This window comes from Neodiprion fabricii, chromosome 1 (assembly GCF_021155785.1).
Source record: "Neodiprion fabricii isolate iyNeoFabr1 chromosome 1, iyNeoFabr1.1, whole genome shotgun sequence".
Taxonomy (NCBI): domain Eukaryota; kingdom Metazoa; phylum Arthropoda; class Insecta; order Hymenoptera; family Diprionidae; genus Neodiprion; species Neodiprion fabricii.
This window is the reverse complement of record NC_060239.1, coordinates 4,827,901-4,851,346: the sequence shown is the minus strand read 5'-3', so window position 1 is coordinate 4,851,346 and position 23,446 is coordinate 4,827,901. Positions and strand designations below refer to the sequence as shown.

The window sequence follows — 23,446 nt, the reverse complement described above, 5'->3', positions numbered from 1 at the left end:
TCAATCTGTGAGGAATAATATATTCCATATTATTTATTTTAATATTTCAAGATGTTGGAATAAAGTTCACATATCTTACGAGGAATTGGCGGTTTCTTGTTATAACTGCATTATGTTTATTATTGTTAGTTTCCATCTAGCTTTTATTTATTTATTTTCTTTTTCTTTCAACCTCTTCTCGTGACATTCGATTAACGTTGCGAAGTATATGCTTATGGTTTTGTTTACGCAGTCACGGCTGCCGACGGCTTAGTTAGCAGGCGTGTAACAAATGTCATACGCGTACGTGTACCGGGTGATTCGAATATTACGCCCCTTCCCTCACTCCACCCCACTGTCAAAATACAGCTTAAAAAACCCCTGAAAAACAGTTTTTGTCTGCGACGCAGGCGGGCCAACGTACGCAAAATGTGTAGACTTGAATTTTCAAAGAGCAATAAGCATTAAATTCCGACCGTTCTTTGAAGAATCAACTTTCCGACCCAGTGAAACAAGTGCCTCCCAAAACTTCCCGAGTCGCTACCTCAATTATTTGAGATTCTAACCTCGAAAATTCGTATCACCACAAGCAGTTCGACGGCTGAAAACTCGGGATGTGGCCAGCCTGCGCGAAGAGCCGATAAAACTCGCGGATGCGGGATTGATTTTCAAGTTTCAAGAGATTGTCCCGGCATGTTTTTACGCCAATGCACGTTGTCACATACGGCGAAGGTACGTAGACCGTATCGAAGTTGGAGACGATGATAGTTACGCCACTGCAAGAGCAGTCTGTACTCCTCACTCGTGAGTCGGGCACTCCCACTTTGTGATGAAATCCCATAAAACTTTTGACCCCCTTTGGCCTTGCCTGCCCCGCGTGAGCGTACGTATTCATTCCGATCCGACAACGCCGTCGTACAATTTATATGTACCTATATGTACGTACGTACACATCGCGGTGCATCGGATATAGTTTTGAAAAACGCGTCTTACGCGTTGCGGTGCGATGCGAGTGTCGAAAGAGGTTCGGAGCGTGGGTGAGGCTTAACACGTTTATATTTGTGCGTGTATCTCGCTGTTGATTCGAGCGAGAGAAGAAAAAGTAAGACGAGGAATTATGTAAAAAAAATAAAATAAAAAAAAGATGAGAAAAAAATGAAGAAATAAGTGAATAACCTGTACATAGGATTAAAAATAAAACTGTACGCGCGGTTTTTCCAATGTGTCTCTCTTACGTTGGCGCGGTACTTTTTTTGTTTTTTTTTTTATTTTACACCAAGAGAAACCGCCGCAGCAATCCAAATCTCAAAATTATGACTCGGGAAACCCGACGCAACCGATCGAGTTTCTTTCTTTTCTTCTCTCATTCTTCTTGCTTTTTTCCTCCGTATCCAGAAATACTTTTCTTCTGTACCGTGGAGATTCCACGCAGACGTTAAGTTCGTTAAACTAGCTTTTCTTACGTTCGTTCTTTGGGTGTAGTTGACTCGGATTTTTCGTGTTTTTTATTTTTTATTTCTTATCTCTTTTTCTCGTAACTCGTGTGCGACTGCGCGTGCAACATCTAAGGTTGAATTTTAAGATTCTTTTTACTTTCGATCCAAGTGTAAACACGTGGAAAACACGGATTGCGGTGTGATGCGGGTTATAATTATGTTCGCCGTTGGCAAGGAAACTTGATTTTTGTTGTTTCGGATCGTTTCGCGCCTAGTCGCAAAAATTTTATATCATGCAGCAGCGACAAGTCGCGAGTTACAATTACGCAACAACGAGAGAAAAAATATATCGGGCGTGCCTTCAGACGTTAGAAAAAGACAAGTTTTCTCTCAACAATTACTAATTTTTGGTTTCAACTCAGTTTTTCTAACTCTGAACGGAATACCGATGTCTCGACCTGCAGATTGTGAAATATTTTAAACCGTAATTATTTCGTGGTCATTTTTATTATTCTTCATTTCTGTTAAACACATTCAAGTGTGAGGCCTGAGTATGGTGACGTCGTTGGCATATTTTTCAAACCAAGTATCGATACGCCTTATATTTCGACGTATATTCGCCTCGTGAAAAACAAATCATTAGGATATAGAAATGCGTTTACGGGACTGTTATAACGTACGCGGCAACTTGTCACTGTATCGGATATTTTCATCTTTATTCGTGTTTTTTTCAACAACAATGTTTTTTTGGCGAGAAATACCAGAGAAGCATTTATTATACCTTGTGTACAACACGATAATACATCCCTGTTACATGTACACACACACACACACACACACACACACACACACACACACACACACACACACACACACACACACACACACACACACACACACACACACACACACACACACACACACACACACACACACACACACACACACACACACACACACACACACACATGTATGTATTCCTGTATTATTATTGTATATGTATGAATTTTCAATACCAACTCGGATTGATCGTGACAAAATTTATACCTATAATTAAAGCACGGTTTAATGTCTACGTTATACAAAGCATACCCATAATATCGTTATCTCGGTATATCGGTCAGTTCCAATGAAATGTCACCTTAATTGTCAATTATATTCCAATTGACACAATTTTCAACGATTCACCACTTCGTTAGAAATATAATACGTATGTACGTGTACATAACGTATACGATATATATATATATATATATTAGGGTAAATAAAAATAAAATGACTGTTTTTTTTCCCTCGATATAATGAAAAATTGATTGTATGGCATCTCAAAAAAACCCTCTGCAAGTATTAGCCCTTCATATTTAAATTAAAAGGTCCCTCATCGCAGATATGTATTTCCCATTTAAATAACATGGGAGAATTTTTTTTTTTACTTTGGAATTTTACGAGGCCTTAACCGTCGAGGTTAGGAGAGTCTTTTTAGTACATTTCTGTAGAACTTTTGATGCTCTACCAAAAAGCTCTCTTGTGTCTAATCGATAAAAGTAACCGATTATATATATTTCTCATATCATTTTTCACTTTTATTCCATCAGCAGTACAATGCACTTGAACGCAGTTTGTTTGAAATTACGTAAATACATGAATAATTATTGAACAATTGAATATTCAATACCGTACGCAATTCGATGATGTAAAACGGCGTTGACTTGTCCCGCACGATTAGCGGTTGATTTTTTTTATTTGTTTTTTCCTTATTTATTTTTCTTTTGTTTTCAAGTCAGAATTCTAGGCATTATTCATGTCAAACTGCGCAGCAGAATGAAAACTTTTCAAGCTGTAGGTATGTGTAACGATACTATCTGCCTTCGTGATCTCTTCGTCTAGGCGCGTCTTCACGGGAAGCCCGAATGTGCATTATGTATAAATATTTTAGCTGTGTGCACAGAGTATAACAATGCCCGCGTTATAGTGCCTCTACACGATGTTAATCTGGACACATTCATGGCTCATGGGGAACAAGGCTGACGTAGTTCTCGTCATTAACATTTTTATAATCGTTGCTTCGCCTAATTGAATGAACACGGTAGAATCCGGGTAAACATGTTGACGTGATAAGAGGCGGGATGATCCTCTCTCTTCTTCCCCCCTATTTACCCTTCAGTCCTCTAATCCAACTGTGTAACATTCGTCTTTGTTTAAAAATTTTGAAAAAGCAAACAAAAGAAAGAAAGTGAGAAAATTTCGTGATATTGGCATCGAATGTGTACTTAATTGATATTTTAGCAGCGCAGAATCATCAATATCGTCATATTGATTTATTGGCTATTGTTATTAATATTATTAATGTTTTTGTCACGATGATACTTCAACTTCCGCATCCACGTGTCGGTATAATAGTAAATAACAATATGTATTTATCGTTATTCCTTTTCCTTTTGTTTTTATTTTTAATTGCCTTCTCTCTTTCTCCCTCTCTTCCAGCCCACCCTGCGACTACTTGTTTTTTTACTTCCAAAACTATATCAACGAAGAAAACTAGCGCACCGGAAATGAGTGTTACTCGACTGGTGGAAGCAGATTATGAGGCGTAAACAAGTCAAGCTCAACTCTCGAGATATTACATTTATGGTGTGTAGTTGTAGTTGAGCCTTTCTCTGCGTGGACGGATGCCCGCTAATTAACAGCTCGAACTTTTTTTTCTTCCTCCTCCTCACCCCCCCCCCCCCCCCTCCTGCCACCCCTCTTTGTTTTTATTACATCTTTTATTGTTGTTGATCATTATTATCATTGTTTTGTGTAGACGTACATTTGTGTGTTCTCTTTAATTCTGTTTTTTCTTTTTTTTTGATCGTATTACGAACCGCAATTTGTTATTCTTGTAGATAAGCTCAATTAGGCAAGCATTGTTTTTTAACCGACAGGCGTATCAATTATTTCGTATACGTATACTGTTATTATACATACCTATACAGACACATATTCGCAGATGTGATGTAACATGATGCCGCATTGTTGTTACCGCCAGAAAAAAGAAAACCATAAAAAATGTGGCGATTTGATAGTAACTCGAAATGCGTAATGAAATTCCTCTTTTTAGACACATGATCTTTTTTAATTTGTCACATTTCTTGCTCTTCTTTTTTCTACCATTTTCATTCGAATCCGTTGGCGTTTCAACACAAACAAGTAAATATGAGAAAAGAGGGGGGGAACAAAAGTTTTACACGATATTGTTATACGATCAACCAATATCTGTCTATACTTGTGAAAAATAATTTCACTCGCTCTCTTATCGAAAAATCTTCAGTCAGCTGATACGAATCGCGTTTTCGCGTACCAATGAAGGATCATCTCGTCTCACGGACGTTACAGACGACAAAATCTTAATCCATTTGCCTATTGTCTCATTTCCACAATGTAGCGTTTAACACGTGACGCCACCTGCATACGTACAATCCATCTGTCATATACGTACGTACCTGATTCGGCATCAGGATTAATCATTATTATCATCATCGCAATTGTTGACGAATGAATTTTTAAACCTGCCGACGTATCATTAAGCAACCGTTAACACCAGTACCTAATCATGTTACGTATTATATATATGCATGATTCTTTGGTAATCCAGGATCAACGAATCGTTGCTTAAAATCTAATCTCTACGTTGCATTGCATTTTCGCGTATAATATACATTCGCATACTTTACGCATTCGTTATTGCTTTTCTCCTCTTTTTACCACTCCGGAAACTAAAAATGTATAATACTTTTTTACACGCACGTAGATGCACTGTTATTGTTTAAACCGTTAAATTAAATAGAAGAACGCACTATGTGTAGAGATAAATTCGATATCGTGTAAATATATGACGCATAGAGATGCAGTAATAGCTGCACTTTGTCGTCTCACTTCTCTATGTACGTGTAAAGACGCAAGGTACATAAACCGTTGGCAAGCGTCTTATCGAGATTAATATTCATCAACACTTTCTCAAGGATTCTCTCCGCATCTGTCAACCAATCGTATACCTATAATACACATCTGTTTACCTTGTTTCTTTAATCGTCGTGAATATTTTGCATCGTGGACAAACTTTTTTATTGATACTGTGCAGCTGATCTGTTTTATTTAATGGCTTGGATATATATATATATATTTTTTTTTAAACTTAATAAATCATTCGTACCGTGCAAGTACAGCAATTTTACGTATCATTACAAATCAAATATAGTTAATATAGGTGCGAAGCGTATATATTACTTATAACGCGAGTGGAAAATTTTTGTCACTCCGGTGAACGTTGATATCGTGTGGCTTGGATGTAAATGCGGGAAGATTAGAAGAACGTATTACACGATTCGCGTCTAACAGTCGATGTTTCTACAAGTACATTGAAAAACAAAATGAAACGAAAGAGGAAAAAAAATAATAATAAAAATAGAAAAAAGAACGACCGAAGAGATTAGAGAACTTGATTCGGTTTCGGATCATATTTTACAATCTATACATAGATGTTTATTTGATTGCGTGTGAGATTAGCGAGGCTGCTGTTTTTATGTCGAAATTATCGGAGTAGACAGATACATCTTATTACGAGATTGTATTAGAGATATCTGCATTGATTTCTGTCCCCCCAAAGCGTTTATATTAAAGGAACCGGTGTTGAAATTTTAGACTCATAACCTTGGAAAATTAGAAAAATACAAGTATATATCGTACGTAACGATGATTATGGAAATAGACCGTAAACATTAAATTTTCCGGATAAATTGACTCGATTTTAATTCCATTATAGGTCAAAGTTGTGTTTACAAAATATTGGAAATTCGTTGAAATCATTTGGATAAATTATACACAGCTTTAGAAAATTTTTTAAATACCTATCGATCGCTCGACTTCTGTAAACCGAAGAATCGCGGTCGATCTAAGACTCGAGGAAATAATTTACTCAAGATCATTCTGAGAAAAATGAAAAGAAAAGAAGCGATGAAAACGGCGTGCCGGCTCAAAGAAACGATACTTGAGCTGGCAGCCAAACGTTCTATCGTTCATTCGAATAAGTTAGTGAAGTCCAAGAATCAAAATTTTGTCAAACACCTTGGACTCCCTGATACTTTTGTACCGTTGTTGGTACAAAACTAAACCGTATTTTACTATTTCGAAATATTTTAACACGTCTGGCTGCTAACTTCGGCTTCGTTGTAAAGAAAAACGTACGATATGAATGAAAAAATCGCATCCCAGATACCTAATACGGTTCGGAATGAAAGTTTGTCGATTTGGCAAGGAATGTCCCTAAGCATGCAACGACGAAGACTGGATTTGCAGTTCGGACCGCAGCAGCAGCAGCAGCAGCAGCTTTCGGTAAACGCGATTCAAGATAACGCGAGGCTGCAACACTGCAGTGGCTGTGTACGAGTGTTGAATCCAAGGCAAGGAGAGGAAAAGAAAGATAGCGGGAGATAAAATAAAGCGAGATCTCGGTGGTGGTCTCTTGCTTGTTCTTACCGTTCTACAGTACGTACTTGAAATCAGCTGAAAGGCGTCTGTACACCTTACACCTATTCGCCAGCATTCGAACATTGTTGTAAGGTCGGCTGCTGCAGTTTTGCAAGAGAGAGAGAGAGAGAGACGACTTCGACGAGAACGGATTTAGGTGTATCTATTGTACTCCTTAATTCCTCTCTCGAAGCTCGCTTATAAACAAGTACATTAATTTTAATAGAGAGACTTGTACGCATGGCCTACACACACACACACACACACACACACACGCGCGCGCGCGCTCGAGTGGCCGTATCTTTTTTTAACCTGATATCGAGACCCTGAGACGCAAACCGAGATATACGACTGATCTGAGAAAGAGAGAAAAAACGTGCTAGGATGTACAGGGTGTTCATTCTCCTCGTATGCGTAGAAGAGGTACGCCAGACATTCAAACTGTATACACGTTATGTAATTTTGAGAAAGCGAATAAATAAATTCACGTGCCTCGCAGATATCTCTCTCTCTCTCTCTTTCTCTCTGTAACGTTTGTATGAAATACGCGTATCTATATCGGCAAAAAGCTGCATCGTATGCACTATATCCCCTGCGACGTTACGGTATGTATGTATGATAATATCATGTATTACAGAACGTACAAATGTGGTTGATACCGTTTTGCATTCGTCGGAGTTGAGCAATTTTTCATGTATTTCACATGTTAGTTTCGGCGTTACCGATTCGTTATTTTACAATCAATATCGACGTTGTGGGGTGTGTGTTTTTTCATGCGTTTTCCTATCAGCGTGTAAAAAGTATTGAGCTGATACCGAGATCCCGATTTCTTGAACTTCATACCTCTGCATGTATTTATATTTAATTGTACGAACGACTCTCGGATAAGTTTGTTATACCTGCACTTAACTCGGACGACTTAGACTTAGACTTAGAGTTTGGTCTGCTGCCGATGAATCGCGCGGGGATTAATGCCAAATCTCATTGTACGCGATTTCGCGATAGAGTCCTACTTTCGTTGCAATTACCATTTGGCAACGTTCTTCGTATTCGGTACGGGGAAAAGAAGCCAATTGAATTTCTGTCCCTGCGGTACCCGGATGCAGGTATCTGTCGTACATATATATATATAAGTACGTACATACATACCTCGGTCAGTGACGATTGGACAGAGAGGCAGCTCTAACTATAAAATCCGATGTCCATGCAGGCGCGCAAGGTGATGTGATGCGATGTGATGTGATGTGATGTGTAATGGACGAATTGATTTTGTGGTGCGCGTCCGCGATAAAGATTCAAATATTGCGCGGCAAGCAAAGGGTGAAAACAACGTACCTGCTGACCGTGTAAAACGAATAGTTGGAAAGCTGTGATTTTGTCTTCTTTCTTTCGCTTCTTTTTAATCTATTTGTTTATTTTGTACTTATTTATTTATTTTGTTTTCTTGCGGCGTTCATAAAACTCAACGGGGCAACAGATTTTGATAACGGCGAGGATAACGAGATGTGGAAAAATACGCGTCGTTACTAGCGTGCGAGTATATTTTTTTGTAATTGTGTGTACACGTTTCGTGTGTTACATGTGTAATTTTTGTCGTTACTTTTATACTTAACACGAGATAATAGTTATATCTACTCTATGTGTATAATATGGATGTCCGTTCGTGTAACGTTGTTTTATTTATTTGTTTATTTATTTTTTTATTTATCGACGATCGAGTGGGTGGCCAACGCCGATGATGACGACGACGACGATGGTTAATATACCGTACACGGCGGTACTTGACAAGTTGTAAAAATTGATGGCGAGATATACGTGCACGAGTAATCGAAACGGTGAAGAGTGATAAAAAAATTATAGAAAAGTAAAAGAAAAAGGAGAACGAGTTCGTACTATAGCCGAATGAGCTAACCAAATCGGCCCGCTTGCGTCACGCAGCCGCTTTACGAGTTGGCTTTTAATCGTCCTCAAAGCCAAAGAGATCTTCTTTTCAAAGGCGATCTGCCAAGCCTCCGTGCCAAAACAAAATTGTTGGAGCATATTCGCGCTTGACGTCACTTGTTTTTCTTTTTTCTCCCCCTCCCTCCCACCTCGTCAAATCCTTTTGCTTGGCAAATTTCGTTTTTCCAATCTCCGATGCACCGTACAGGATATCTGTGAAACCGCGGAATTTCAATTTGATCGAATTTCACACGCAAGATGACAATATTTTTTTTCTCTTTCATCCGGTTTGTTGTATATAATAACTTTGTTGCTGGATGGATTCGACGGCAATTTATAATTGTAGAAGTGATAAAATCTCGATGTTGTTTCTCTTGTCGTGGAATAGTTTTTACTTCGCTTTCTGATTATTTTTCTCTTTATCAAATAATATCATGAAAAATGAAGACGGTTGTAAATCAGAATATTAGATACTTAAACAACTGATAACGTAATGTAGTCGAGACAAACAAGTTTAAGGCCGTTTTAGGCACACTGTGAGAGTTGGATCCGATTCTCGAAATTTAGTTATTTTCGTATAGTTACTTATAACATGCGTGTTCGGACATTTTAACCTCACCTTTTTCTCCTTCGTTTTTATTTCCTCGATTCTCTAACTAATTTATCGACACGTTAAAAAAAAAAATGTTCACGTTTTGTAGAATATAAACGAGTCTCGTTATGTTTTTTTTTTCTCTCCGTCATTTCAAGCTTTTTAAATTCAAAAAATCTTCTTTTTTTTTCGCTCCGTTTGTTTGACTACGGTTAAAATCCAGTTTCGGAATCGTTCAATGACTCGTACTCGTGCGCGTACAATATAATTTTACTCATGTCGCGATGCGTTATAACAGGGCACTCGGCTGGTAATAAATTTCGTTGTAATAATCGGCAAGATGGAATCGAGGCAATCAAATTTTACGCAAACGTTACGTTTTCATACGTGCGAATAGTTTCTATTTTTGAATCTCGGATTGCCATTTGTCATGCTCTCGCAAAACTTGAAACACACGCGTTTGAGGACGAACGTTATCGCAAACACGTTAATTGGACAAAAAAAAAAGAAAAAAAAAAACAAACAAAAAAACGAGCAAAAAAATAATAATGAAGAATCTTGACCGTGGTGAAAATTACACAGAATCCACAATTGTTAAATTTTTGTCTTAATTTCGGGACAAACGCTTGATCAGGTACATATTCTTGTCAACCGTATCTTTTCACCGATGTGCGAAATCTTTGGTACACAAGTGTCGTTTCTCCTCGCCACGAAATGCGAATACGACGATGTTTACGGCATATTATGGGGTATATCCATGTAATTTATAAAATCCTTGTCGTTACAGTTGGTGACCTTTTGAATTTTTTTTTACGCCGAGCAGGTGTTGTAGGAATAGCTAGATCAGCTTCGATCGGTACTTAATGAATACGCGTATACACGTATGTACTTGTATCGTACTTTCGTATTGTGAAATGAGATATTTTGAAGTTCAACTTTTGTAGACGAAATATACGGTATACGGTTATAAGAGGTGTTTGCGTTTGCGTTTGTGTGCGTCAAGTGGCGCCTAAAGTTACAACACGACGAATGCACCGAACGGTCGAAACGCAGTCTTGAGACTTCCGTTACACAGTTTGCGAATCAGCTGATTTCTCCTACCGCTTATTCAATACTCGTGCCGGCAGTTTCGTTTCGCGTCTCGTCGTCAAATTCCCCTCTCTATTTACATTCCTTGACTCAGCCGGGCGATTGGGAGGGAGAGGTTGACAAACCGCACGAGAAACCCGAGAAACTCTTACCCGTGTTATAATTTCGACCTACGTACGTATGCCTATCTCATAGATTTAATGTTATGTTGAGCTGGTCGCGGATTTACTTGGAATTGCTGGATCACCGCTGTCTCTCTGTCTCGCTCACTCCACACGTCGGTACAGTGCGGTATTTATTACAGGCTGTACTAAAAACGTCATTCTAGTCGAACATCTTGTCGTCATTTTCATTCGTCGTGTCTTCTTCGAATTAAAGGATCTGAGGAAGAATTTTTGTCTTTTTTTTTTTCTTCTCATTCGTTTATCGGACTTTAAAGTTACTTGGAACTTTTTGACACTTGTTACGAGTGTCTGTTACTACCAACAATCTATTTACTGTACTGTAGTGATATCTACTTGACAGTCTCCCGCAACTGGGTATTTGGATTGCATCATCTCTGTGTTGTTGTACACTATGTTATATGTATATTCATGTGTAAACGGAGCAGTTTTGATACGCGTGTTATGTACGGCGAAAGTCTGACGTCGCGAAACTCGTACATGTATAATGTATATTGTGTTGTGACAAGTACGACATACCTGTATATTACATGTATAAAAACGTGGATATGCATCGCGTCGCGTCTGATTGTACGATCTTTCGGTATGTCGTATTGGAAAATTAATATTGCCCGCACGTTTGTATTATATATCTTATATCAAACACACAAAAGTCATGCAGTTTCGACGCTACTCTTCCATATTCATTTATTCACTTATTTTCATCATTATTTTCTCACCGATGAATCTCTCAAATTATGCACGCAAATTCAATACGGTTGTTGGATCAAATTTTTGTAAAATTTGTCGTATTTGATTGATAATTGAGAGGGGGGAAAAACAGTATGCCATTCGAACGCTGTTTTGTATCCCCGATTTGTTGATAATACTTCGCCTTTCGAAACGTTCGAGTGTACAGTTAGAAAAACGCATCGCTGCGTAATGGATAGAAGGAGAAAAAAAAAAATGAAACAGATAAGAGTAAATAGAATGAAGGGAAAAACAAACAACGATAGGTCGGTAAAGTTCACCGACCTAGTTCGTTGCTCTCTTAGAAGCAAAGAGTGTCTAATAGCATGTGCAGGTGGACAAAAAAATTGGTTTACCAATCATTTCCACAACGAAAATAAGAGAGGGAAGGGGGCAAGGAAAAAAAGCTTGGCCCGTATGCGAAGCAATAATGTCAATGCATCGAGTGTTAGAGCGAAATGACAGGTTTAAATATTCCACACTATAATGGCAAACTTTTATTTAACAAATGCTATGCTTTCTTCGAACACGTCTTATCGTATATTTAACACAGTACAATGTTTTTAACGTATTTACATACCACATGTTATTTTACGTGCCTCTTAATTCGCTTACAGTGCCGCTGAAATTGGAAGAGAAAGGAAAGATAAAAAAACTTGTGATCGATGTAGCGAGCATAAGCTAGTAATAAGACAATGTAACAGGTATTGCAATATTTGGTTAATTTCTAACGTCTAATTCTTTACCCCTTTTATGGTTTCAGGCTCACATGCTGTTGATGGACGCATTCTTGCAAAACAATAGACTCGATCATGTATCTCGTGTGATGGCTGGGCACCCAACGTACTTGGAACACTTTCTTCGCACCCAACATTTCATTTTGCGTGGCGATGGGCCCCTCCCATACGATTATCGCCATCTAATCGCCATCATGGTGAGTTTAAACTCTCTCTCTATATATACATGTATCTTAATTAATTGTTGAAAATTTCACCTTAAAACTAATACGAATCGGAGTGAAAGAGATTTTTTGTTTTGGAGCGCACAATTGTCTGTTTAGTTTCAAATATAAATAAAAAAAAAAATATATAGCGCTCTAAGCCTTGTGATATTACAAGGAACAAACGTAAAGACTCGTGCGACACACATTTTTATACAACTGTTAGTTCTACGGAAAATTAATTTTGTGATTTCGTTTCGTTTCGTTTTTTGATTCAGTGATTTTTTTTATTGTCTCCCGATAAGTTTTGTTGTATAACCGAGATATTGTTACAAATTGCAAAAAAGAGAATCGTCCTTCTTCGTGCGATGTAACATGCGTTATACACTCACATGATTCAGGCACAATATTAACATTGAAACATCTATTCGCTTGTCAAACACACCAAAACGAATTGAATTCTGGCGGGGCAAAAGGAGCAAAAAAGCTGCATCAAAAGCATGAAAAGTTTTTACAAATAAAATAAAAAAATATAAATAAAAATTAAAAAAATAAATCGATCAAACGGTCTCCTTCTTTTGTTTTTAGTATCATATGTAGGCATGTATCTAATCGATCTCGCGTGTGTGCGTGTGTGCGCCTTGCGCAGGTTCTCTGGGTGGAAAAATACACTTGCTTGTCATATGCCTATACAATATGACACAAAAAAATGTGCGCAAACGTGAATCAATTGTCGTTACTTATAATGCTGATAAGAGACATCGTTAACCTAGTTACGATATAGTTTTCAAATATTGTTGTACGGTGGCCGGTACGCTTAAAATTAGCCTCAAGTATCAGCCGCGGAATCCTCCAATCTCGCCTCTAACAACGTGTGTGTGTGTGTGTATAGGAAAAAAACCGTCTTGCGAGCAATTATCGAATTTGTCGAATTGCTGTTACTTCCAGTAAAAATTTCTCACAACGATGACCGTACGATTAAGCAAGTACCTACGAATCAGCTTTCGTATTTTAATGGGAATTAATGACCCTTTCTTTTTTCCACTCGAGTTTTAGAGACAAATTTTTGGCTCTTACAATATCGCGTTGAGAAATTTTCGTTGCTCATAACTTGTGCAAGTTTCGTTGTTATTCACTGTTCAATTCTCATTTATCCGTACTGCTCTATAACGATAACGAGCAATTTTTCTATTCCATTTTAAAATACGTTAAATGAACAAACGTCTTTGAGATAGAAGAACAAAGAAGCTTTATACGCTTTGTTCCTTTGTACCATACGATGAGAAAATCGCAACATGATTTAGATCAAAGCGCACTTGCTGCTTCGCTCTGAAATTCTGCCTAGATACACTTACCGTAAGGAAACGCGTGAAGAATAATATGGTACAATTCCCCCCCCCCCCCCCCCTTTTTTGTCCTTGATATGTTATCAATTTGGTCAAATATGCGGGTCACACATCCACATGCGCATGTGTATACGTAACGAGAAAAGAAGTGGTGAAAAAAAAATTTCACAAATGGGGTTGGGGGGGGGGGGGGGGCGGGGGTTATAATAAAAAAAAATTGCTTATCGTCTTATCACCTCTATGTATAATTACAGTCTTGAAATAACTAATTTATCTACAATCATTGTTGTCAGACACTGGGTAAATGAAGATATTTCAATGCTTTATGTAATATTTTTTTTTACATGCTAACGTGTTCCAATGCACGGTTGCCGACTAGGATTGTGATTATACACGCAGATTATGTCATGAAAATACTTACGGTTATTTTAATGGTGCAGTTATTTAATAATGTACAACGATGAACTCGGCATCGCGGTTTTCTATCCCTCTTGCCTTTAAAAGACAATCGTCGAGAGCTTTTTTTCCCACTATTATTTTTACCTTTGTAATTTGCCTTCTTTTGACGTTTTGAGAAAAAATAAATCGTATACGGAGTTGGCAAGTTCGGATGCAATTAATCTTTGCACGTATGTTATTAGGATGGAAAAACAAAGACCAACTAAGCATTTCGTATTTCTGAATGTAAAACTGAAGGCATACAAACGTACGCACGCAGACAGGTGTAAATTTTCCCGCATCTTCTTATTCTTCTTCTTATTCGTTCGAAAAATGCTGACTTTGCTAACAATATAATACTCGCGTCAATCGTTAAAATGGCACGTGTCTTATCATGTCTCTGGTGAAAAATAAGATTTAGTATGATTTATGTATCATGTACACCGAAACGAAAATCATTATATTTCATGTTTAACAGTTACGATCATTAGTTGGTGTAATTAATTTTAATTTTGCAGTCCCGATTAGCGGATGTTTTGATTATTTTTTTCTTTTTACATTTTATTTTTCGTTAAACTTGGAGGCCAGCTTTTCCATCATATTATCAATTCAAAATGAGCGATAATTCATTTAACATATCAAGAATGTTTTAAATTTATATAAATCATGTCAATGATAAAAAAAAAAAAAAACATCCCGCATTGAAGCTATGAACTCGATCGTTAAATTCTTATCTCGATCGCAATGTAGGAAATCGCATTAACTATGACCTTTGCAAAGGGCTGAGGGGAAATAAACGAGTCGTTATTGTATTAGCGAGCAATTTTCCTCTTGCAATTTACTTTTTTTTTATAGCCCTTTACGAGCCACAGCAGTAAACATGTTTACTGCGAAAAATGATTGTACCTACACTTTGCATGCCTGCCTGCGTGCGCGGATAAATGTTTATGGATTATTTATTGTTGATTATTATCGAAATTATATGCCCTTTTCCTCACAATCTACTTTCATTATTGAGGAGAAGTGATAAAATGAAGGATACGTTTTATGATTAAAATAGAAAACCAGGTGGAGAAAATATCGTTAACATTTATGTTTTGGGTTTGCCAACAGGCCGCTGGAAGGCACCAATGCAGCTATTTGATAAATTTGCAAAAGGGCGAATTCCTACTCCAAGGAGGTGCCTCGTCCTGGCTTCAAGGTCTCAAATCCATACCGAGCAAACTTCAGGACCTGTACGAGATCAACAAAATTCTGGCTCATCGACCTTGGTTGTTAAATAAAACTCACATAGAGGTAAGCCACGATGATTTTATTACGATTTTACCTTTTATTGCAAAGACAAATTTCAGAAATGAATTCACGATGAAACTTCCATAACTCTTTCAACGATAGAAATTCTCTTGTCTTCGATTATATTTATGTGTAAGAAATTAATCTATCCATTGCTGATGAAATAATGTTAACTAGACACTGGACTTACAATTATTTTAAAACTCTCTATAGTATAACTTATTGCGGTATATGAGTAATTTAGAATAGTTACTGGTTAATTTCTTGAATTCTTTAAATTGCGTAACTAATTATTCGAATGTTGACGAGGTCATATTAATGCCATAACTTATCGTCATCTCTTCACGATTGTATACTGTGATAATTATTATTATTGTTATACTGTTGTGACATTGCAAGATTGTCCGATGAAAATGTACATTTTTTTTCATTCTTCTTGAAACATCGCAAGAACCTAGGATAAATATAATCGTTCCTTCTTAATCTGAATGTAAATTTTGCAGAAACTTACGAAAGGCGCGGACAATTGGTCCCTGGCTGAAGTTGTTCATGCCATAGTGCTGTTAGCCCACTTTCACTCGTTATCATCGTTCGTATTCTCATGCGGTATAAACGAGGAGCTAGACAGCAGTTCGGGTCATCACTACAAGGAATGCAGCGGTAAGGATAATGGAAAAAACGTACAGCCGGTTAAGGATATCAAGGTGCCGAGCAGTAGTCCGACCAAAATACCCGGAAGTACCGATAAGACTGGTGAGTTTTTGGCATTGGTCTCTTGTTTGCTCCATACTTTTGGGCGATGATTTATGATTGTACGAAGTTCCATTCGCATCTCTGATGGTATTTCCCGTATTCGATATCGCAGACAATATGCCGTCGCCTCCACCCTCGCCTAGCATACTTGGTGAACAGGAAGTTGGCGTTGAGACTCTGATGGAACGTATGAAACGTTTGTCGGAAAAATCCGAGTCCTATCAAATAACCCAGGAGGAACTGTCGAAACGTTTTGAAACCGTTGAGTCGCAGTCTGCGGAATTGACTGCCGCACCGCAACGAAGCTCCGTTCTCGACTCCGACATCGGCCTTTTCATAGACGATCCGACGTTCATCTATCAAGATTTTGCCAAGGTACAAAAATGGCTCTTTTTTATTTCACTTACAATCGTAATAATTTTACTCTGCGATTCTGAATCCTTTTTCTTGATATTCTCTAATCTCGCGCTTATTTCTGATCCGACAGCGCGGACAGCTGAACGATATACCGACGTTTCGTGTCCAGGATTATTCCTGGGACGATCACGGTTATTCATTGGTGAACCGGTTGTACAACGACGTTGGGAATCTGTTGGACGACAAATTCAAAACTGCTTACAATTTAACCTACTACACAATGGGGACTCACAGCAAAGTCGACACGTCGCGTTTCAGACGCGCGATATGGAATTACATACAGTGCATGTTTGGGATAAGGCACGACGATTACGACTACAATGAGGTCAATCAGCTGCTCGAGAGGAGTCTGAAAACTTTTATCAAAAGCGCTGTATGCTATCCGGAACGGGTCACCAAGAGGGATTACGATCGCGTTATGAGGGAGTTCAAGCATAGTGAAAAGGTAAGAAACAACTTCGATCGGATAAAGTTTTTAGCTGCACTGGGATTCCAAATTGTCAATTTCTCAGCTAATTACTTACATCGAAGAGATTTTACGTAATTCGATTTAGTATCGGCTTACTTTCCGATTTCTGATTTGAATCGCATACGCCGGTTATCGCATTTTCATACTCATCTTTGATACGAGAAATATTTTTCTTTCAGATTCATGTGAATCTTATGATCCTGGAAGCTCGTATGCAAGCTGAACTGTTGTATGCACTTCGCGCCGTGATGCGTTACATGACCTAATACGGTTCTGGACATAGTCGACTCGGCCTACTCTAATAAATGCAAGGAAAACAACGAATTTTCACGTACCGTCGAGGACAAGATTTCGTTCCTGGGATCACAATCACACCTCTGTGCTGTGCCGTGTCGTTTCGTGATATGCTGTGCATCTATAAACACATGTTGATTACATACATATAGAAGGATAAATTGTTCGATCCTTAAATATTAACAAAAAGCTTTTACCGAAGATAGTGGGGTACGTCAAGCTATATAGGCTTTTGTTTAAAGAATAAGAATAAAGAGAAAATGAGGAAGCCGAAGGTGATGGACAAGGAAACCTGAGAAGACCATGAAATCGTCGTCGTCGATTCTCGATAAGATTGTTGCATACGCGTGGGTACCGTTTTCAGTAAGGAAATAAAAGATATTTCATCTAGTATTTGGCGATTTATATTGCCGTCTTGAGCGTGAATATTTATCGCACCGACTTCTGCAGGGATCCTTTTTATTTCTAGCTGTGACTAAAGCGAGTCAAAGGTTGTTGTTTCAAATCTACCTTGTGAGCAGCTAATCTTGCATTATGATGTAGCTGCGTTGCTAATCACTCTTTTTAAACGTATTATTCTTTTGAAACTGTTCAACAGAATGAAATATATATCCTTCAGCGTGTGGGCAAGTAATGAAAGTGAATTAAAATCAAATATTCAAATTTAAGAAAAACAAGGAGAAAACAAAAGAAGATCAGCTTCAGTGCTGTCACAATTAGTTTAAATATTTTAACGTATTTGATAATAACAATATTAATTTTAATGAAAATGATAAACTACGCCTCTGTTATTTTTAAAACGAATTTGGCGTCGATCTAACGAACAAACATAGAGTTCCCACCCTGTTGTAAATTCTTTATTCACGACTTGACGACAGGTCACGAATGCAAATACTATCTTAGATTGATTTGAACTACACAAATCGGACCCAATCGTTCCAACATCTAATTTTGACTGATCCCGCAAAACCGCGCTTGGACTATAAAAGTCATCGTGAATTATTTTAATTTATGTACTTTTTTTTTATTTTTTTATTCTACAATTTTTTATCCTCTCTCATCGTCGTCGTCATCGTCATTGTCGCCATATTATACGAAGAAAACAAAACTTGACAACAATAAAATGCAATTAGAAATAATGAAAACAATGTATAAAAATTGTGGGCTAGAAGAGTTATTGTGAAGATATATCTTATTTTGTGAAATTAAAAGCAAGTGGAAAAACGAAGGACAGTCGTATTAAATCGTTAAAATTGTATCATGGGCCCGGAGGTGATAATAGAAAACATTCAATACAGTCGGGTACATCATATTATTTTGTTCTCCATGCCGAAGAAATGCACTGTAAATATAAATGGATCCATTCATTTCTGACTAGAAATATAATAAATACAACCCTCGAATACAATACTGATATTATGTTATACTATGTGTGAATGTAAAAATTTGATGTGAAATATGTTCAGGAAAGAAAAGAGCTGGCCGTCGTCAACTGTAATTTAGTTGTTTAAACACTTAAAACTACAGGTCGAGTTGTTCAAATTGCATCGCCTTTTGCTACCAATAATAGAGTTTAAAATTGTAACATGACCTGTAATGGTCAGACCAATCAACGAATCTTATGCCTTTGGATAATACACTCTAAGACAACGTTCGATGAATGGAAATTGAAAACTACAACTGTTAACGCTGTCCACGCGTGAATGATTTTAGGAACCTGCACACGCAAGTCTTACGAATAACAATGATACGACTAACAATAATAGTAATAATGATAAGGTGGTTGAGGACAGTCAGCTGCTGATCCATGTAAGGATATTATTAAAAAAAAAGCGAATCAAACATAGATTTCCTCAAGTGAAACGTGAAACATTTAACGTGGCGCAAAAATTTATGAATTATGCATCTTCATCAAAGCAGTATCCGTATACGCAATACACTGTATATTAGCGTATTCGATATTGAGAATTTGAACGTATATGTTAATCATTAGTCGCACACAAATATATATCAATGAAACTCATGAAGGAACAAAACAAAAATCTAACGAATCAACTGATTAAGTATAATTACAAATCGAATAAGGTATATAGTATGTATAGGGTATTGTCTAAGTGAGCGTCTATGTTCTAAAGTCTAATCATAAATTACATTCGTGTGCTGCGTTAAAAAAAAAATGGAAGAAAGAATGACAAACACAACACGCTTCCAAATGGCATTGTGTGTTGCTCCTGGCGGTCATATAATAGTAATCCATTTGATTAACGAAACGTGACCATTGAGTAAATTAATAAAATTTGTTTGAAGCGGGTGCATCCGTAATGATTGGTTGACAATAAATATTCGATCCTGCTATAACGTTGTTGATGGAGGAATGCAAAATTTTGACCAAAATTGACCAAAAATCAATATTTTAAACGATATATAACCTGATCATTTTTTTAAAATAATGAAATAAAACAAAATATAATATATTCACATGAACTGATTGACTATATAAATAAATAGGGAAATTAACATATCAACCATTAACCCGAGAAAAAGATACATCAATATTCATTATACGGATTATAGACCAATGTTTTATTTCTTGAACGGTTTCCAGCATTTAACTAATGATTTCAGAAGAAAGATGTTCAATGGAGAGCAATGAATGATAAATAATGGCTTGAGTCTAATTATATCGTTCGGTGCTATCTCGACGAGGCAAAAGTAAATGTCTAATTTACCGAACAAGTATTATAACTTGGATAATTTTGATTGCATCAGTTCACTTTTATTCCTCGAAAAAATCTCTTTTTATTTATTTAGTAATTGGGCCGCGTTTTATGCATTTTTATCATTATATTGATGTATTGATTTTAATTATTCTCTGACTAGTGTTTCATCGCGTCAACTACCATGGATTCTCGTTTTCGATACTGTCTGAATAATGTCACAAGTTTTTTCATTTGATGAACGACGATAATAGTGATTATTTTTCTCACTAGCATTACAATAAGTTTCTTAAATCGCGTATTACTGAAAATATACTAAAATTTTACTCCGATAGAAGTGTTTGTCTAAATTTGAAATACGAGTACTATTATTGATGGTTGACGTGCATCGTATTTTTAATATTCAGTTCCACGTAGGCAAATGAACGTGTTACCACCGAACCTCCTTCCATAAATATTACTATAAATCATTGGAGCTAGCTTTTACGGCCAGTTGGATGAATGTGAAGATATTGTAACCCAACACATGTGTAGCATTTTTCTGTCGAGACAAATGAGTCAAAATTTTGTACATCTTCTATATTGAGCATGAGAATTTCTCCCTCCTGTTAATTTTCCAAGCATGCAACTGACTTGCCAGATATATTGTTTGGCGAGAGGTGTGAAAAAACCCGTATCTGTGGAAGAAAGACGAGCAAACAAACAGTTTGGATGGATACGCAGATGAAGAAAATAATTAACTCGATTTTAGAATATGTATAACGTTTATAAGTTTTATCAATTGTAATTTATTGTAGGTCAAAAAAGTATCAATTTGTAATTTGTATAACCCACTGACTCGCGATGTAGTCAGCATTTTAGCCTTCTATATTTTTTTATAACAATTGATTTGCGTGTGCTGGACTTTGAACTCTCGGGTCAAGCATACTCCTTCAACTATAGAAATATATAAAATTACAACATATAGTGATATGTATGTATATACGGTATGTGTACATACCACTATACAGAATATGTATATGTATAATATAAGTATGTTTCGTAACCTAGTGGGGTGTGGGTATATGTACGTTCATTTGTGATCAACAGCTATTACGCCACCCTCGAGCCTCTGCCTTCGCTCGATATTCGTTTTAAGTATACAAAAGAAATGTCGACCTCTGGCCAAGTTTTGCGCAAAATGGCAGAGCTTCAAACAAATAAGACAAAAGAGGACGCTTGTCGTCTTGGCGATACATCGCAAACATGGAGAGAAGACCCACCTTTTAAAGTCACAAAGCCTGTTTATTATACGTCTCACAGCAGTGGAGTGATTGTGTGATAACTGAAATGTAATTTGATGATCTAACCCTACCGATTACTGAACCGATTGCACTTTATTTCCCGAAACATGTTGAATCCTGTATGATATGCAATGCTGTAGTCACACAATTGCCGGTTGATACCATTTTTGTCCGATGGAATATGCATCCTCGTTAACTTTCAAATTACGGATTAATTAGTTACATCAGAATCAGTGGTCTTTTTGTACCGCGATGTCGCGTTTCATGGCTTGGTTAAACCTTGCGGTCATAGTCTAACCTTGCCTACGATTCGTTGGTGTCGCAGGGTAAATGAATAGATTTTGATTCTAGCTTTGTGTTTTAGTGGGAACGAGGAAGCAATCGGATCGGACGAGGGTCGTCATGTGATGTGATTTCTTTTATATTGTATTGAGTAATGAACTTTAAGAAATTTTATAATTTCGTATAAGTGATACGTTATTTATCATTTATTTTGCTCCCTGAATAAATGATGTTATGTAAAAGAGGAAAACAGATCTTGGGTGTCGTTTTCTTCCTGAATCACCCTTTCCTGACTTATTTTGATGTGACTTGATGCTAACGATTCTTTTTCCAGTTGAACGCGTCTAGTTGTTTCGTATGACAAACTTATTCACATCTTTTTTATGCGAGAACTGATTGTCTCAGATTCGATTGAAATGACCCTTTCCCGACTAATTGGACCCCCAGGAACTCAGAAAACGCAGCGAAAAGAGCGTGGGATCAACAGAAGAGAAATTGAGAAAAAAAATACACCTGCTGAAAAATGTCGAAAATTCAGGTTTTCGTTTTTTGGCTGTAACTTTCGATGCGTTGATCGCAGCGTATTGGGACTGCGCCCAATCGATTTCTCTCGCAAAATTACGTCGGAATAGTGCCACAATTAATTTATTCCAGCACTTTTGAAAATCGCGAAAATTTTCGCCAAAAATACAAAGGGGTTAACCTTCCTTTTTTTTTGACCAAAAAATTTTTCGTCTCAGAATTGATTCGTATGACTCTTTCCCGACCAATTGGACCCCAAGGAACTCAGAAAACGCAGCAAAAGGAGCGTGGGATCAACGGGAGAGAAGATACGAGGAAAAAAGCACCTGCTGAAAAATGTCGAAAATTCAGGTTTTCGTTTTTTGGCTGTAACTTTCGATGCGTTGATCGCAGCGTATTGGGACTGCGCCCAATCGATTTCTCTCGCAAAATTACGTCGGAATAGTGCCACAATTAATTTATTCCAGCACTTTTGAAAATCGCGAAAATTTTCGCCAAAAATACAAAGGGGTTAACCTTCCTTTTTTTTTGACCAAAAAATTTTTCGTCTCAGAATTGATTCGTATGACTCTTTCCCGACCAATTGGACCCCAAGGAACTCAGAAAACGCAGCAAAAGGAGCGTGGGATCAACGGGAGAGAAGATACGAGGAAAAAAGCACCTGCTGAAAAATGTCGAAAATTCAGGTTTTCGTTTTTTGGCTGTAACTTTCGATGCGTTGATCGCAGCGTATTGGGACTGCGCCCAATCGATTTCTCTCGCAAAATTACGTCGGAATGGTGCCACAATTAATTTATTCCAGCACCTTTGAAAATCGCGAAAATTTTCGCCAAAAATACAAAGGGGTTAACCTTCCTTTTTTTTTGACCAAAAAATTTTTCGTCTCAGAATTGATTCGTATGACTCTTTCCCGACCAATTGGACCCCAAGGAACTCAGAAAACGCAGCAAAAGGAGCGTGGGATCAACGGGAGAGAAGATACGAGGAAAAAAGCACCTGCTGAAAAATGTCGAAAATTCAGGTTTTCGTTTTTTGGCTGTAACTTTCGATGCGTTGATCGCAGCGTATTGGGACTGCGCCCAATCGATTTCTCTCGCAAAATTACGTCGGAATAGTGCCACAATTAATTTATTCCAGCACTTTTGAAAATCGCGAAAATTTTCGCCAAAAATACAAAGGGGTTAACCTTCCTTTTTTTTTGACCAAAAAATTTTTCGTCTCAGAATTGATTCGTATGAC

General features: G+C 37.4%; 1 protein-coding gene across 1 annotated transcript in view; it reads left to right on the top strand.

The window, feature by feature from the left end:
• LOC124185745 (sestrin-3) overlaps positions 1 to 19,297 on the top strand; it is a 109,646-nt gene extending 90,349 nt beyond the window's left edge. The window contains exons 5-10 of the mRNA XM_046576814.1: positions 12,217 to 12,387; positions 15,291 to 15,473; positions 15,974 to 16,223; positions 16,336 to 16,598; positions 16,711 to 17,085; positions 17,289 to 19,297. Coding sequence (XP_046432770.1) covers positions 12,217 to 12,387; positions 15,291 to 15,473; positions 15,974 to 16,223; positions 16,336 to 16,598; positions 16,711 to 17,085; positions 17,289 to 17,375 — 1,329 coding nt within the window. The 3' untranslated portion in view covers positions 17,376 to 19,297. The remainder of the gene's footprint in view (positions 1 to 12,216; positions 12,388 to 15,290; positions 15,474 to 15,973; positions 16,224 to 16,335; positions 16,599 to 16,710; positions 17,086 to 17,288) is intronic.
• The last annotated feature ends 4,149 nt before the right edge of the window (positions 19,298 to 23,446 follow it).